The sequence below is a fragment of the Pelophylax lessonae genome (assembly GCF_965119305.1).
Source record: "Pelophylax lessonae genome assembly, chromosome: 9".
Lineage (NCBI taxonomy): Eukaryota > Metazoa > Chordata > Amphibia > Anura > Ranidae > Pelophylax > Pelophylax lessonae.
In genome coordinates this window covers 104,912,855-104,929,132 of record NC_138776.1, presented here as the reverse complement: position 1 = coordinate 104,929,132, position 16,278 = coordinate 104,912,855, and the positions used below count along the sequence as shown (strand labels likewise).

At 39.9% G+C, this 16,278-nt stretch overlaps 1 protein-coding gene across 4 annotated transcripts in view; it reads right to left on the bottom strand.

Moving 5' to 3' along the window:
- FGFR2 (fibroblast growth factor receptor 2) overlaps positions 1-16,278 on the bottom strand; it is a 253,809-nt gene that overhangs the window by 49,670 nt on the left and 187,861 nt on the right. For all 4 annotated transcript variants that reach the window (XM_082267394.1, XM_082267392.1, XM_082267391.1 and 1 more), the window contains one exon: positions 8,746-8,869. In XM_082267394.1, coding sequence (XP_082123520.1) covers positions 8,746-8,869 — 124 coding nt within the window. The remainder of the gene's footprint in view (positions 1-8,745; positions 8,870-16,278) is intronic.

Here is a 16,278-nt window from a genome sequence, read left to right as displayed (position 1 = left end):
TAGGACACTATTAAATGTATTTAACAAATGCAAGTTGGCCTGGCAGCAGCCTCTTGCAGTTCTTGCGTTTCAGGGCTGGAGTGAGAGCAGAAGAAGCAGAACACTTATTTGTGTGTGTGTGTGTGTGTGTGTGTGTGTGTGTGTGTGTGTGTGTGTGTGTGTGTGTGTGTGTGTGTATATGTGTGCTGACAGGACTGAAAAAGAATGCAGAATCACAGATAAGTTAATCATTGTGCTGCTTATCCTTCATTGTCCAGTCACATGCTAGGCAGGTCCAGAACCATTTTGGCCCAGAGGAAGTGGGTTGAAGGATGATGGCCATCAGACTGGGGGCATCTAGGAGGCAGAAAAAAATAAATGGGGGGAAAGCTCTGTATTGAGGGTGTACATTGCGATTTATTTTTATCTTTTTACTCGAATTCTGCTTTAAAATGTTAATTTCTCTGTAGAAACAAACATAAACCACTAATTGTTCCAAGTATTTAATGATACCTTTAAAATGCCATAGAATTCCATATCTCCAGTTGCAAAGAACAGAACAAAAAAAAAAAAAAAAGTGTTTAGACCCAACATATGAACACATTTTGAGGTTTGCAAGTTTTTAATTCCCACCAAAACAAGATATACATCTTTTGTGGTTTCAGGAAAGAGGCTGACTGCTGGAAAACCTTTCTAGAAACATTTTTTTCTTGTCTTTTGGCACTGATCAAGACACACTGTCAACCAAGTGTGCTTTTCGTCCATTCGTTTTAACAAACTGGCTTAATGTGTGCCCACTCCACTGAATTTATCCATGTCGGAGAGTGCTTGGAAAGTCCTGCCTAATGCAGCCTAGCATGGAATCTATGCGCCTTTTTATTCCTCCGCCAAACATTTTTTTTTGAGGGAAGTTGACTTTGTTGAAAAAAAAAAAAAAAAGACTGATTTCTGCACATGATTCCTGCATAATTGGAACCTTACAGCTCCCCCACAAGCCTCTCTCTGCCTCCTGTGGGAGCAGCCACGGTGTTATTACAAGTCTTATTTTCTTGCTTTTTCTTCGTTCACCGAGCTTAGGGTTTCAGAGCTCAGCAGCAGGATTTCATTTCCTTTGCCCTAGCAGCACATCGGGCAAGGGGGCCAGCAAGGGAAATCATACTAGGCCAGGCTGGGACAACACCAAAAACGGCCACATTGACCCGGGCAGCCTCGTGCGCTTTCATGGAGCACTTAACAGCTCTGATCCGTAATTCTGCAAGTCGAAATTCACGCAATTAAAAGGAGGATCATAGTGAACTTTAAGCTTGTTTACTACTCCGAATCCATTGCTTCTACGTAAATCAGTATCCTGTTACTTTCCCTAGATCATATCCCCATAATACCAGGCAAAAGCAAAGAGATTATATACAACGTGGAATTAGTGCAAACAGAAAAATATTATGACATGCAAATAAAAAATTACAAAATGTGAAAATGTCATCACCCAACTGAAAGATATACAGTATATATATTAAACTAAAAAGTTCAAAAACCTGAACCAAAACTTTCTTAGTCTTGGACCCTTTTGTTTAGAGCAACTGCTTTGTGTGGCCAATTGTTCAGTGGTATTGGGCTGTAGGGTAGCTAACTGCGGTAAAAACATTACTACTGGGGTGTTAGCCATGTGTACAAAAGTATTATCCCATTGAATCACAATTTAATATACAGAATCTCACAAAAGTGAGTACACCCCTCACATTTTTGTAATTATTTTATTATATCTTTTCATGTGACAACACTTAAGAAATTACACTTTGCTACAATGTAACGTAGTGACTGTACAGCTTGTATAACAGTGTATATTTGCTGTCCCCTCAAAATAACTCACAGAGCCAATAATGTCTTAACCGCTGGCAACAAGAGTATCCCCAAGTGAAAATGTCCAAATTGGACCCAATTAGACATTTTCCCTCCCCGGTGTCATGTGACTCGCTAGTGTCACAAGGTCTCAGCAGTGAATGGGGAGCAGGTGTTTTAAATTTGTCGCTATCACTCTCACTCTCTTACTGGTCACTGGAAGTTCAACATGGCACCTCATGGCAAAATAATTGTTGCTCTACATAAGATGGCCTAGGCTATAAGAAGATTGCCAAGACCCTGAAACTGAGCTGCAGGACGGTGACCAAGACCATACAGCGGTTTAAGAGGACAGGTACCATTCAGAACGGGCCTCGCCATGGTCGACCAAAGAAGTTGAGTGCACATGCTCAGTGTCATAGCTAGAGGTTGTCTTTGGGAAATAGACGTATGAGTGCTGCCAGTATTGCTGGAGAGGCTGAAGGGGTGGGGGGGTCAGCCTGTCAGTGCTCAGACCATACGCCGCACACTGCATCAAATTGGTCTCCATGGCTGTTGTCCCAGAAGGAATGAAGAAGGAGAAAGGCAGGAAGCGCTTCCTGTCCTCCTTCATTCCCAGATACAGAGCTTTCTAGACTAAGGGCAGCTGCCGCCTCAATATATTTTTTAATTTATTTTATCTTGCCTATTGATGGACTATTAACATATGGATGTATATGGATATATTTTCTGCTGACTCGGCAAAACTCTTTTGCGCCAGATACATTGTGTTTGTCCCAGAAGGAAGCCTCTTCTAAAGATGATGCACAAGAAAGCCTGCAAACAAACAGTTTGATGAAGACAAGCAGACTAAGGAAATGGATTACTGGAACCGTGTCCTGTGGTCTGATGAGACCAAGATAAACCCATCTGGTTCAGATGGTGTCAAGCGTATGTGGCAGCAACCAGGTGAGGAGTACAAAGACAAGTGTGTCTTACCTACAGTCAAGCATGGTTGTGGGAGTGTCATGCTACAGTTTATTGAGAGAACCATGAATGCCAACATGTATTGTGACATACTGAAGCAGAGCATGATCCCCTCCCTTCGGAGACTGGGCCTGTAGGTCAGTATTCCAAAATAACAACCCCAAACACACCTCCAAGACGACCACTGCCTTGCTAAAGAAGCTGGGGGTAAAAGGCGATGGACTGGTCAAGCATGTCTCCAGACCTAAACCCTATTGACCACGTGTGGGGCATCCTCAAAACGGAAGGTGGAGGAGTGCAAGGTCTCTTAACATCCACCAGCTCTGTGATGTTGTCATGGAAGAGTGGAAGAGGACTCCAGTCTCCAGTGGCAACCTGTGAAGCTCTGGTGAACTCCATGCTCAAGAGGGTTAAGGCAGTGCTGGAAAATAATGGTGGCCACACAAAATATTGACACTTTGGGCCCAGTTTGGACATTTTCACGTAGGGGTGTGTTCACTTTTGTTGCCAGCGGTTTAGACAATAATGGCTATGTGTTGCGTTGTGTTGAGGGGACTGCAAATTTACACTGTTATACAAGCTGTACACTCACTACTTTACATTGTAGCAAAGTGTAATTTATTAAGCGTTGTCACATGGAGATAGAATAAAATATTTACAAAAATGTGAGGGGTGTACTCACTTTTGTGGGATACTGTACATACTTGCCTAAAAAAAAAAAAAAGTTTCCAAATGAAATGTAACAGTGCTAATGGCACTCAACACATGCAGATATCTATTTTAAAAAGAAACACAAAGAGCAACTCCACTAAGCACAATTACTATGGTCACATGTCTTTACACCATAATAGTTTTAGAAAGGAAACAACCCTTTTGATGTCCCCAGCCTCTACCGATGTACATGTGCAAAAATTTTAATTTATATTCATTTATACAGCTGCACACACCCCCCAATCCCAGGAAAGATTTTACGGTCACCCAATAAAAGCTTTCTCTACATTGCCCCATATAAGCTGTAATTTCCACTTGCATAATAGACTAGGTGCTCACTTGCTTATTTCGGTTTTAAATACTGGATAGATACTAACTTGCATACAACCTCAATTTCATAAAAATTGGGGATGCTGTGTAAAATCTACATATAAAACTGAGTGTTATGATTTATATATCTCATAAACCCATATTTTATTCACAATAGAACATAGAAAACATATCAAACATTTACATTGAGAAAATGTACCATTTTAAGAAAAAATAAGGCAATTTTGAAGTTGATGACAGCATCACATCTCAGAAACCTTGTTTATCACCATGTATCATCCCCTCTTCTTTTAACACTCTGTAAATGTCTGGGAACTGAGGAGACCGGTTGCTCATCAGTCCTAGATCTTTGTTGTATTTTTCATTTCAAGCAGCGCCAAATATTTTCAATTTGGTGAAAGGTCTGGACTGCAGACGGGCCAGTTAAGCACCCAGACTCTTCTACTGCGAAGCCATGCTGTTGTCATAGATGCAGTATGTGGTTTAGCATCGGCCTTTCCTGAAAAAACATCTAGATAGGAGCATATGCTGCTCTAAACTCTGGAAATATCTTTCAACATTGATGGTGCCTTTCTAGACGTGCAAGCTGCCCATTTCATATGCACCCTATACCATCAGGGATGCAGGCTTTTAAACTCAGCGCTGATAACCCGGAGGGACCCTCTCCTCTATAGTATAGTTCTTCCTTGTTAACCCCAGTTAGTTACTTTGCCAGCTTTGTAGCCCTATCCCAACCTTGGGACATATTGCTTCCATCCATTTCAAAATGACCCTATTTTTTTCTTTAAATGGTCCGTTTTCTCAGTTTAAAAACATTTGATAGGTTTTCCATTTTCTTTTGTGTATAAAATATGGGTTTATAAATTCTGCCAATCATTGCATTCTGTTTTACATAGATTTTAAACAGCGTGCCAACTTTTTGGAATTGGGGTTGTACTATCTGATATGCCATTAGATTAATGAGATTTTATCAGCATCTTAGTTTAAAAGCAATAGCCCACATTCTGTTGCTGTAAATCCTCTTTGGTAAATAGTAATTCTTACTGTAAATCATCTTTGGTAAATAGTAATTCTTAACATATTAGACTAGAATAGGTATATACTACCAATATTTTTGTGGCCCTTTCGACAGGATAAAACCATTTTTTTTTTATCTTTTTCGAGCAGCAGAAGTCACAGAGCAAGGGATGCCGCCAGCTCCTGGGGCTCTGCACAGTCATGTCTCAACTTCCAACCCATCTAACAAAACCTGATGTATGTCAACAACCTCTCCCCTGCCTGCCAGACAGACAAGTTGGGGCAGGAGAGCAAACACAGATTTCAAGATCTAGTATTCTTAATGTTTTTTACTGAAACCCCTGTCCTGCAGAGGTTTACTAACTTAAAAATCAAATTTGCAGAGCATCGCAGGTCAGCAGCATACAGCTTTTATGTACAATACCAGGTCTTCATTCTGTATCCTGTCCCTTATTGTCTGCATTCAATTCAGGAAAGGTTTAACATAAGCTTCTCAAGTTGGCAAAAGTACCATAGCAGTACACCTGGCTTATCCATTATCATACTCCGTGGAAGATCATAATAATATCATGCTGGCTGGTTCTGCCCCGGTTTTTCTGCCCTGCTTGTATTAAACACACAGCCCTTATCAAAGTCTATTGAAAACAACCCAGGGCACACAATGCTGGCACTCAAGACTTATGTTCAAGGTGAAGTGTACAGTTTCCTACACTAAACCTTGCTTCTGATACCACCTCGCTTCATAAGTGAACAACTGAGTCTTGCAACACATTTTTATTTAACTCATTCATATAACACTGACAAATTCTAGTAAAAATAGGGAGGGGTATTTAAGGGCTAAATTTAGCTATTTTTACAGCCTCTGGACATTTAACAAAGAATCCCTACTTTTTATATGTGCCGGAGGTTTTCTCTAGGGACCAACTATATCCAAAACTGACATTTTAGTGATGAATGTCAAAAGGGTTGAGTCACCCCTTGGCTTTTGTTTTTCACCGACACTAATGGCAACATTCCCACGCAGTAGTCAATATGTTCACCTCGTAACAAAAAGGTGACAACTTCCAGCAGTTACCACTATTTTGCATCCAGCAGTAACAAAGCTTAACCAATCACTCACCTTTCATTGTTCTACCACACTAAACTGCTTAAAGCTGATTAGTGGTTAAAGGTAAGTGCACACTGCTAAAGGTACTACACAGTTGTATAAAAGAACACAGTTTGACAAGAGGTCTAAATCCAAAGATTGCATAAGGATGAATGCAAAGTTTAAATTCTATAAAAAGCCAGATCATTTCTTTACCTTAAAAAGAGTGCAATGTCTGCCAAAAGACCATTTAACTGTATACAAAGCAAGCCTTTGTGAAAAAGAGAGCACTGCTGAAATTAACTCATTTACAGTATAAGATATGGCATGGCAGGACCCAGTTTGGCAGGAAGGAGAACCTATTCCTGGAGACTTGTTTGGAATTTTCCTCCTCGGCTCCTGGCCGCCCTCTGTGAAAGTTTGTCAGGTTTGAAGGTTGGGAAGTCAAAGAAGAAACTGGTAATGAAGTATCCTGACATAAGCACTTGGCTCAGGGTTACAGGACATTGGCCCAGTTTGGCGGGGCCACAGCACATTTCCGCTTATGGCATCAACAAGCTGCTTGGAGGCATATGAATGCCCTCCTACCCTGAATTAGGATACCAGGTTTTTGTGCTTTATGGCTGCTTGACAAAAAGCCATTTGTCTTTAATATTGCTCTGTCAGTGGCTGAAAGCAAACAGCACCCTTGTATAATTCATACGAAATTATGTTTCAAAATTATTGCTATCAGATGGATGGAGGCTCCCCAAACTGGCCCTCCTCCTGTGTCCGGTTTCATGTGGAAGCTACTGTTCATCTTTGGGTACGAAATGTCACTCCAACATGCAATAAATCATTGCCGAGCAATATTTTAATAGGGTTGGCCATCCATCAATTAATCAAAGATGTTAATTTAAAAAAACAAAATGTGCTGGTTTATTTAAAGTAAATACAGACCCCATCTAGACTACATGGTTTGCTGTGATTTAAACATCTGCCACATTTTTGTTTTTCAACAAGATACTTCTTGGCAGTGGTGATGCCCATTTAGGAATACCACTCCCCTGGGAAGTTTTTCTACAGTAACACAATTTGAGTGGACATTCTTTACTCTGGAAACAGGGATATACCACTATTGTGTAAAGGGTAGGCCTCAAGCCTGAAGTAATGGTGACACAAGCTGGTGGAGTCCCTCCAAAAGATGGGTATGTGCATATGCTATATAATGAAGCAGGGCCAGACCTGGGCCAGTTTTCAGAAACCGCTGTCCAATCAAGGTCCCTTGCATACTATTTTCATTTTTTTTTTTTTATTGCTTTTTTTGCATCTTTTCTGATTATCCCCAGCCACCTTCAGCCACTTCCTGTCTACATGCACTCGCTTGAGTGTCTGCTGCACATCATTGCTTTTGTATCAGTGGTAACAATGGACATTAACTGTGCAATCTGTGTGGAAACAGACGCCTGTAGTCTCCAGTAGAGGCACATGTGACCAGGTGACAACACAGGAGCACAAATAGGAAACCGCTAAACCCCACATTACAGAAAGTGCCTGAACACGGACCTTTATGAGGTACGATTTAAGAAGAAGAAAAAAAAAAACAATTGAAAAAAGGACAATAATATTGTCTTGACTGCTTAACTTTGGATATGGGTCATCCCTAATCCAGTGTGGTGTCCTGCACCTGGCAGGCACCCCACTTTTGCCTCATGGGGTTGTTGCTACATGGTACAGACCATCAGCAACTCTTATGTCCCATACACACGTGCAGATTATCTGCAGACTTTTGTCTGCAGACTTACCTTTTCTATGTAGAGCAAGGGCCTGCCGGATTGCATACAAATTGAAAGTGTTTAGGTTTGACCTCATATTATATGGTTTTGGTAAGTCTGCAGACAAAAGTCTGCAGATAATCTGCACGTGTGTATGGGGCATTATACTCCTTAAATTATGTTGCTGGAATTTTTGACCTAGGCTTTGATCTGCTTCTGTATGCAAACACTTGTCATCAATGGCTTTTTATGCTCCTCAAATGTTCTTCCCGTCTGAACCACTGGTATTTAAATTGATTGAATGACATATACACTATTGTTCTAATATCTTCAAAGTTTGATAAAATATTAAAACAGAAATTACGTTGTTATGGCACAGCTTATATGAGAGTTTAGTGATTGCGCCTAGTGCATAAAGGACATTACAGTAAAATCTAAAAAACAAATATATTTTTTATTTAATCATTTTGGTGAAAAAAAAATGACATTTCCCAACCTTTCATATCTAAAACTGCTCATTTCAGAAAATGCTTGGTGCCTGGCTGTTCCTCTCACTGGGGGTTGAAGAAGAGTTAGAAGTCCTTTTTGTCGTGAAAATAATTCTTCAAGGTCAGAGACATTTCAAAGTATTTTTTAAATGTATTGAAATACTTGAAATATAAGAAGCAAATTTGGTTACCCCAACAGCCAGGCAACTAGCTAGAAAGCAACAAAGATGGCCTCCAAACTTCTGATGACAGATTTCCTTTAATATGCAGATTCATTTTAAGCATTCTGAAATGACCAGATAGTAAACAAGTAGTCAATATAACCTTAGCTTCAGGCACATGCATTTTTCTGGATGATGAAAAATTATAGGCACTTCGTTCAAAAAAGTAATATCTGGAAGTTAAACTGGTTAGGGCAGGGGAAGAAATCAAAGCCTCAGGGATCCTCGTAAAAACAAGTTCGCTTTGGATCTTAGGTCACACCAATTGAAAACTTGGCCTCTATATCTGACAATATACTGAACATATACAGGTCTTTCTGGTAAAACAAAGTACCAGATGAAGATGTGCATCTTACCTATGACATCAAGACTGTAAGTGTGGTTGATTGACCCGTGTTCATTTTCCACAATGCAAGTATATATGCCTTTATCAGATGGGACAACGCTTTCCATAATCAGACTCCAGTGTTGGTTACGGACCTAAGAAAGTAAAATTATTAAAAAGGTAAATTACATAAAACTAAAAAATGTAACTCAGCCAACAAAAATAACTCATCTGGTGCTAACTTTCCAGTTCTAACAAAAAACTTTTTTTTTTTTTTACCAATTTAGGGTTTTTTTCCTGTTCCAATTTAACATGTCCCATTTTCTATATAAAGAAAATAGGAGTTTTTATTTAAGCAAGGCGTATGAAACCAGAAAATTGTACCTTTTAATTTTAATGATTTTTCCTTTATTTTTTTTTTTTTTTTAATACTGCATTTACAGTAAAAAAATGATAGGAGGGAAAAAAGTTAGACATTTGAGATCTAAAACAGCAGATTACTGTAGATTTCCATTGCATGCTATAACCGTGTGTGGTCAGCAAGACTCTATTCCGAAACGAAAAAGATTTAAATGAATCTACTATCTTCAATCAACTGTTGTGTAATCAAGTTGAAGAAAGCTCGAACACAGGGGGGAAAACAAATCATTTGCTACCAGAATGCCTGAAAAGGTTATAATCACAATTATTCAGCCTATTAAATCAATTTCAATCCCTAAACATAATCAAAGTCAATCAAACTTCTTTGACGCTTAGGTTTTCAATCACCTTTGATCACATTAACAACCAAAAGCTAGTTAAAATTGTGAAATTGCCTGAAAATTGCTTTATGCATGGCCAACATAAGACAGAAATTAATTTATTTTCTCTAAAGTAGATTTACAAGTGTTCTTAGGTAGGACAACAGAAAAAGATAAAGCATTTTATTTACACAGACACATTGACACAGACAAATTAATACATATGTATAATTCATAAAGAATCATAAACACAGTCTAAACCTCACTCCTGGCCAGCAAACTGTAAAGTAAATATCAATGGCTTATATGGCAATGTCGGTAGAAATATTATAAACATACCACAGGTTTGTGTTTTTTTGGGTATAAAGAAATATACTATGCATTTGGGTTTTTTTTTTTTTTTTTTTTTTTTTTTAACAATTTAAGCAAATTGATAGTGTCTTTTGTCTGTTTTTAATCATCTGTAAAACATTGCACACACCAAGACACTAAAGCTGCTCCAATCTAAACAGATTCTAAGACAGCCCCCTTCACTATCTCCTATGAATGCATTGACCCTACACCAAAAATGTGGTGCCCATTACTGGTCCCAAATATAATTACAGGCTGGGGGAACTTCTATCTATGAAGAAAGCATTGCAGAGGGCTGGAGTCAGAGGAATGCAGAGGAGGGGAGCAGAGAGGCTGATGGCATGGAGTGGGGGGAAGGGAGAACAGGTATCGCTTTATTTTAATGGAATAACGAGCCTCCTTTCAGAGCACACAAAGTCCTATTCAGTGGAGACCTCTGCTCTGTCAGCGGCTCATATTGTGAAATCATTTTAGGGTGATGAGGGACTGTTGTGATCAGGGGAATCCAGACTATGCATTGGCTCATCGTCCTCTCTGCGATGGAATCTCACAACTGTCCTAATGCGCTGCTGGGTTTTCTTGCTGAAGTGAGATGTACTTCTGTTAATGCTCTACACTTAATATCATTACCAAAATCGATCAATTTATGTGCAAACACTGCTTTCTAAACAACTGTATATTAAATGCACTTAAACTTATATTTTCATTAACCGAGATACCAGGATTATTTTAATTTATTATAGGTACTTATTTAGCAATATCAAATTTTCATAGCGCTTCACACTTATATTTTATATTCACATGCTTCCCTGCCATCGAGGAGCCTACAATTTTATTATTTTAGATACATTTATTATTTTTAAAATTGATTCTACAAAAAAAAAAAAAATTACTAGCATTTTAGCTACTAAAGCATTAGTTATTAGCAAATTTCATGTAGGCTCACACACGTAGGACTGGGGGGGGAAGGGAAGCGATGGCCAATACAGAGTTGGGTTGGGTTTTTTCAAAAAGGTTCACTTTTATAAAGAGCACAATGTAGATAAATACCATACAGAGATAATTTATATGCTGTATTGGTTTCGAGGCTATTTAAAGTTAAAGTAAAAATAAAAACTGGTACCCATCCCCCAACAACATATACTGCTTGCTTAGTCTAGGGGGGCTCTAACAGTGCATTTCTATGGCTTTCTTTCCTAATGCAGCTCTACTTTTGGGCCATCATGACATCATCATGGTCCTTGAGAGCCAGGAGAGGAGAAGACCAGAGTGCCAGCTGCACAGGCACTGGAGGTGTAAGGGAAGCATTCATATATTTTAAAGCCTTGTAGACCAACAAGCCTTATATTATCTATATGTGGGGTAGGGACTTCAATACTTATTTTTGCCATTAGTTCCAAAATGGGCTTTAAAATTACGAATCTATATCTGAAACTTGCATAAAGTTACAGGTTCTAGACAACGCTCTGTGCCTGCAAATGGAAAAGCACAAAAAGCCGCACAACCGGTTGAAGATGCAAAAAGTTAAAATCCAAATTTATTTTGCAGGCAAAAAGATAAAATCATCCAAGATGAAACCAAAACAGTCGGAGACATGGGGGGGAAAAGGGGAGCACGGCGGTTGACGCGTTTCACGGAGTCTTCCGCTTAGTCGACTAAGTTACGACTAAGCGGAAGACTCCGTGAAACGCGTCAACCGCCGTGCTCCCCTTTTCCCCCCCCATGTCTCCGACTGTTTTGGTTTCATCTTGGATGATTTTATCTTTTTGCCTGCAAAATAAATTTGGATTTTAACTTTTTGCATCTTCAACCGGTTGTGCGGCTTTTTGTGCTTTTCCATTTGCTGCTATCAGGACTGCGGATCCGTGCCTGCACCTGGGTTGGATGTGTTTGGAACTATCCCCTCACTTGAGCGGTTCTTTTCCCTCTTGACCGTTTAACGCTCTGTGCCTGGCCAGTACAGGTGACCATTTAAAAACAGCTACACCTAAAATAAACTAGGATTAACATTAATTTTGACCTTACGAAAACATGGTACATGGTACTAACAACTGACCAGCTGCAAATCCCAGTTTTCTTCTCTAGGTGACGATTTTAACTTTTAAACACTCCGATATTTGTATTTCCACAGTGGAAGGCATACTGTCCAATCTATCTCATAACTTTATTACATTTTATAAAGGTATTTAAAATATTGTTCCTAAACAGAACTGGTGATAAACCACATGAGGTTCCTTTAAGAGCCTTCGAGCAGACTGCAGACATCAGTAGGGAGTAATAAAACAGATTACCACAAGGGTACAAGTGCTTAGAAGATTAAACCTTCAACTGAGCGTCAGTAATATTCCATGGTAAAATTGCATTCCAGAGCTTCTTTGCTAATCTCTAGCTAAAGGGTCACTCAAAATAAATCCACCTGTGTCGCCCAGGCATGCAAAAATCAAGAAACCAAATCGCCCTGGTAGGCTGGAGCCCTGCATGCCCTGACAGTCCAAATGACAAGTGTTCAAATTCCCAGAGCAGCTACTTTTACCATTAAATGTGTTAATGCCATTTGCTGTCAATCAACAGCAATCTTGTTTAATCCTAACTCTTAAAAAAATGTTTTCCTAAACCTGCTTGTTGTTCCTAAAATATGTTTGACAAGTTACTCATATTACTTGCCCATTCTGCCATATTTTCGTATGCAGATTTGTAAGCATTCCGTTTTTAGCTACTTCCTGCAGACAATGCAATCTGCATCCTTGTTGACAGCTGATGTAAAAAACTATTAGCTAGTGAACAGGCCATGTGAAGAGAGCATTGTATTCCATACTAAGAATAACCTGAGCTGCAAAGGTTTTTCCAGAATGACACACAGCTTTCAATGAAACTCCATCCACTGTGCCATCCATTGACTTTCCTTAAAAATGAGCCAGAAACATCTCTTGTGCTTCACTGCTTTGAGTAAATATGATAAACTGTGTGTACATATGCACATCAACACGAGGCATTTAAAAGATTAACAGTAAAGACATTGTTCTCATTAAAATAAACTTGTCCTAGGGTTTACAAATGGAATCTATGGTTGAATATACAGTATACACTAAGCTGCCGAAGACTGGGTATGGCCAAGCCTAAAAATACTCATGCAAAGGACTCAGTGGCCAATCACCAGACTCCCAACACTGTCATGTGGAAGGAAGGATGTCTTTCGAATGCCGACTTTCAGAAAGTCGTTTTTTTCAAAGCATTTATGGGGTGGAGAGAGAGTCATAAATAAGTACACTAAGACAGGCTCATTTTGCATTTGTAAATCTTACGAATTCAGGGAGTCTCAGCTAAACTGACAATATTTATGGAGCAAATAGAAAGCTCAAATGGCTTCAGAAATTAGTTTTAGCTACCTATGTGCATTTTAACAAAATGTGAACTTCAGATGGCACTTGACAGCTTAGGGGAGCTGCAAAATTAGAACGTTTGGAAAAAAAAAACTGGTGGAAAATTATATTGGATGACTTTATTGCTACTGGGTGTGGTCACTTATGCAATTGCAGTGGACGTTGTCTGTTGCCAGTGTCCTATGCTAGCCATAAATGACCCAAACATTGGCGGATTCCTGCTAAATCGGCCGATATTTAGGCCATAGGTGGCCTTGTCAGCACCACCCAGCTTGACATTTCAGAAAACTGTATAGTAGGATTTGAGCTGTGCACACTACAAGTAAAAAAAAATAATTCCAGTTTAGCAAAATCTTTCTAGATATTTATTAAAAATGTACCTACCAAGTCAGTTTTTTGCTGTGCCATTTCTGGTAACGATTGTCGACCTCACCCTAAATAGCTTCTGTTTAGTTGCATCACCCTGCTCTACCCCCTGTACTAGACAGCAGACAAGTGTGTAGGTTCAAGGCCACATTAAAACAGGTCTGCTGTGGACAGCTAAATTCCAGGACACTTGCCCTTCATTCCGCAGCAGTCATCTCACCTACAATCAGCGCTGTGTACTCAGCCAATTCCCAGAGATTGAACTGTTTGCTCAGTCCTCTATTTATTCTCAACAACCTGACTGTGTAGATAGGGCTGTGGAGGGAACAACTTATCGGGGCCAGCAGATGTGGGAACAGCATCCTGTTAATGTTAAACCAGCTTTCCTTAGAAGAAGCAAGTTTGCTTTTTGGGAGGGGCAAGACGAACGCTGGTCTTATGATCACAGGTCTACTAAAGGCTTTCAGCACATATGTAAAGTGCATGCTAAACACGCTCTGTACCAGAATGCCCTATTGGGGTCAACTATACCCTCAAAGGTGTATGTAAGATTATGTAGGCCAGGGTGCTTTTTACAAGACAGACTTTTGAAAAAAAAAAAAATATATATATATATGTCAGTAACAGATCCTTTAAGTCCTGTAAGTTGTGAGGCGGGGCCTCCATGTATTGCAATTGTTTTTCCAGAACATCCCAAAGATGCTCCACTTGATTGAGATTTAGAGAATATGATGAGTAATGGGCCATACACACTATACAATTGTCTTTATATTTTTTCCTTTAGACTTACCAAAACCATATAATATGAGGTCAAATCTATACACTTTCAATTTATATGCAATCAGGCAGGCCCTTGCACTACATAGTTGAAGGTAAATCTAAAGGAAATCGAACAACAAAAGTTGTATAGTGTGTGTCCAGCTTAAGGCAACACCTCCGACTTGTGTTCCTCAGACCATTGTTGAATTCATCCAACCAGGTCACCTTCTTCCATTGCTCTTGTGGTCCAGTTCTGATGCCCACTTGCCTATTGAACTTTTTTACATGTTACTCTTAGAATCCAAAGACCAGCCTCTTAGGGAAGGTAGCACTTCTATATCTCCCCGTGTATGGAGAATTGCAGTGTAGTTGAAAAGCCCCAGGCACAGTAGAATTCTTCTTGGTTTACACTGAGAAAGCAAGTCTAAAAAAATACAGTGCTTGTTCTTTTGGTAGGCTTTCTAAGCATATGCCTGTACAGTATTCGTATAGAACACAAAAAAAAAATAGAAGTGTGCACATTAAACAGAGAGGAATGAAAAGCAACATGTCCAACACAGTAATTTACACAAGATAAAACACACACACAACAGCTGCTGAACGCACACCCAGGAGTGCTAGCGTAGACACCGCAAGTGGGAGGGAGACAGCAGCCAAAGAGGTAGGGAGGATCGGCACTTACATACTGCAGTAAAAAATACATAGTGAAAACACATAGGCACCATCACAAGTACCAACATGCAGTAGACAGAAAGTGCACGTATGAGGAGAAACACACAAAGGAACATCAAAAAACAGCCACGTACAGTACACAACCCGCAGCACAAGACAAGGTATGCTGGTGAGGTGAGTCAAGCAAGGAAAGTGGTACTTGAGTCAAAATTCTCAGTACACTGTACTCACACAGCTACTGAACAGCAAGCTATTCTTTTTTTTTTTTAATAATATTTATTGAAATATTTCAAATAACACAGACAATGAAAAGAAAAAATAGAATAACATTGCATTGTAGAATGAACATCCATCATAAAAAGAAGTATATCAGGGGGGGGGCACATGAGGGGGGGGTACTCCAGACTTACTAGTAGTAGTAACAAGATAAATGATTATCACAACCAATAACAGTAACAATTGCAACCGAGAACTAGAGGTAAAGGTACCATTAAGGACTAGCTCTCAAGGACAATACCATAGGGGAAATATTGAAGATGGACCACTCTGCAAGGCAAGAAGACACGGAGGAGAGACAGCCTCCCCCCCCCCCCCCCCCAGCATTCCAGTGGGAACATAGTTGCCAGGGGAAAGGCGTAAGTCCACCATATCTGCTGTGCCCCAGAATCACTGTTGGGCGTATTTCCAGTGTTGCCATGCTGTGTCGAACTTAGTGAGCGAGAGAGCATTAACAGCCAGAGCCTTTTCTAGGCGGAAATTATCATTAACAGTATTAAAGCAAGGTATTCTTTTGAACGAACAGTAAGCAAACACTAAGGCCAGCCATACACAGTATGAATCTCGGTCAGTTTAGCAGGAACAGGCCGAGATTCAAACCATGAGCAGGCCTAATGTACCAAGATGATCTATTAACTAGGCTACAACCAGCCTGCTGGATCTACTTGCGACTATGGCAAACGACTGCTATAGCAGTTAGCAATAATCACTGTCTTATCCTGGCTCCCCGCCCAGAGGAGGCGATTTGCATGAGAGCATTGGAGTTAGGGGGGTTCTGTGGCAGGGCTGTGATTTAGTCCTACCTATCGGACCTAGAAAGAGGAGGCGGCGAACCAGAGCTGCAGTACCAGAAGTACCGTGATGAGTCCAGGTTGCGGTAGAACAGCAGTAAGCTGTGCAGGGGAGGGCTGTTTGAATGTACTGTGAGACAGAGGGTCACATAGTATTAACCTCAACACTATGTGTCCCTACTGATCTCTGAACTCAATCATTTACTCCTGACCCCTGGACTCAGTAGTG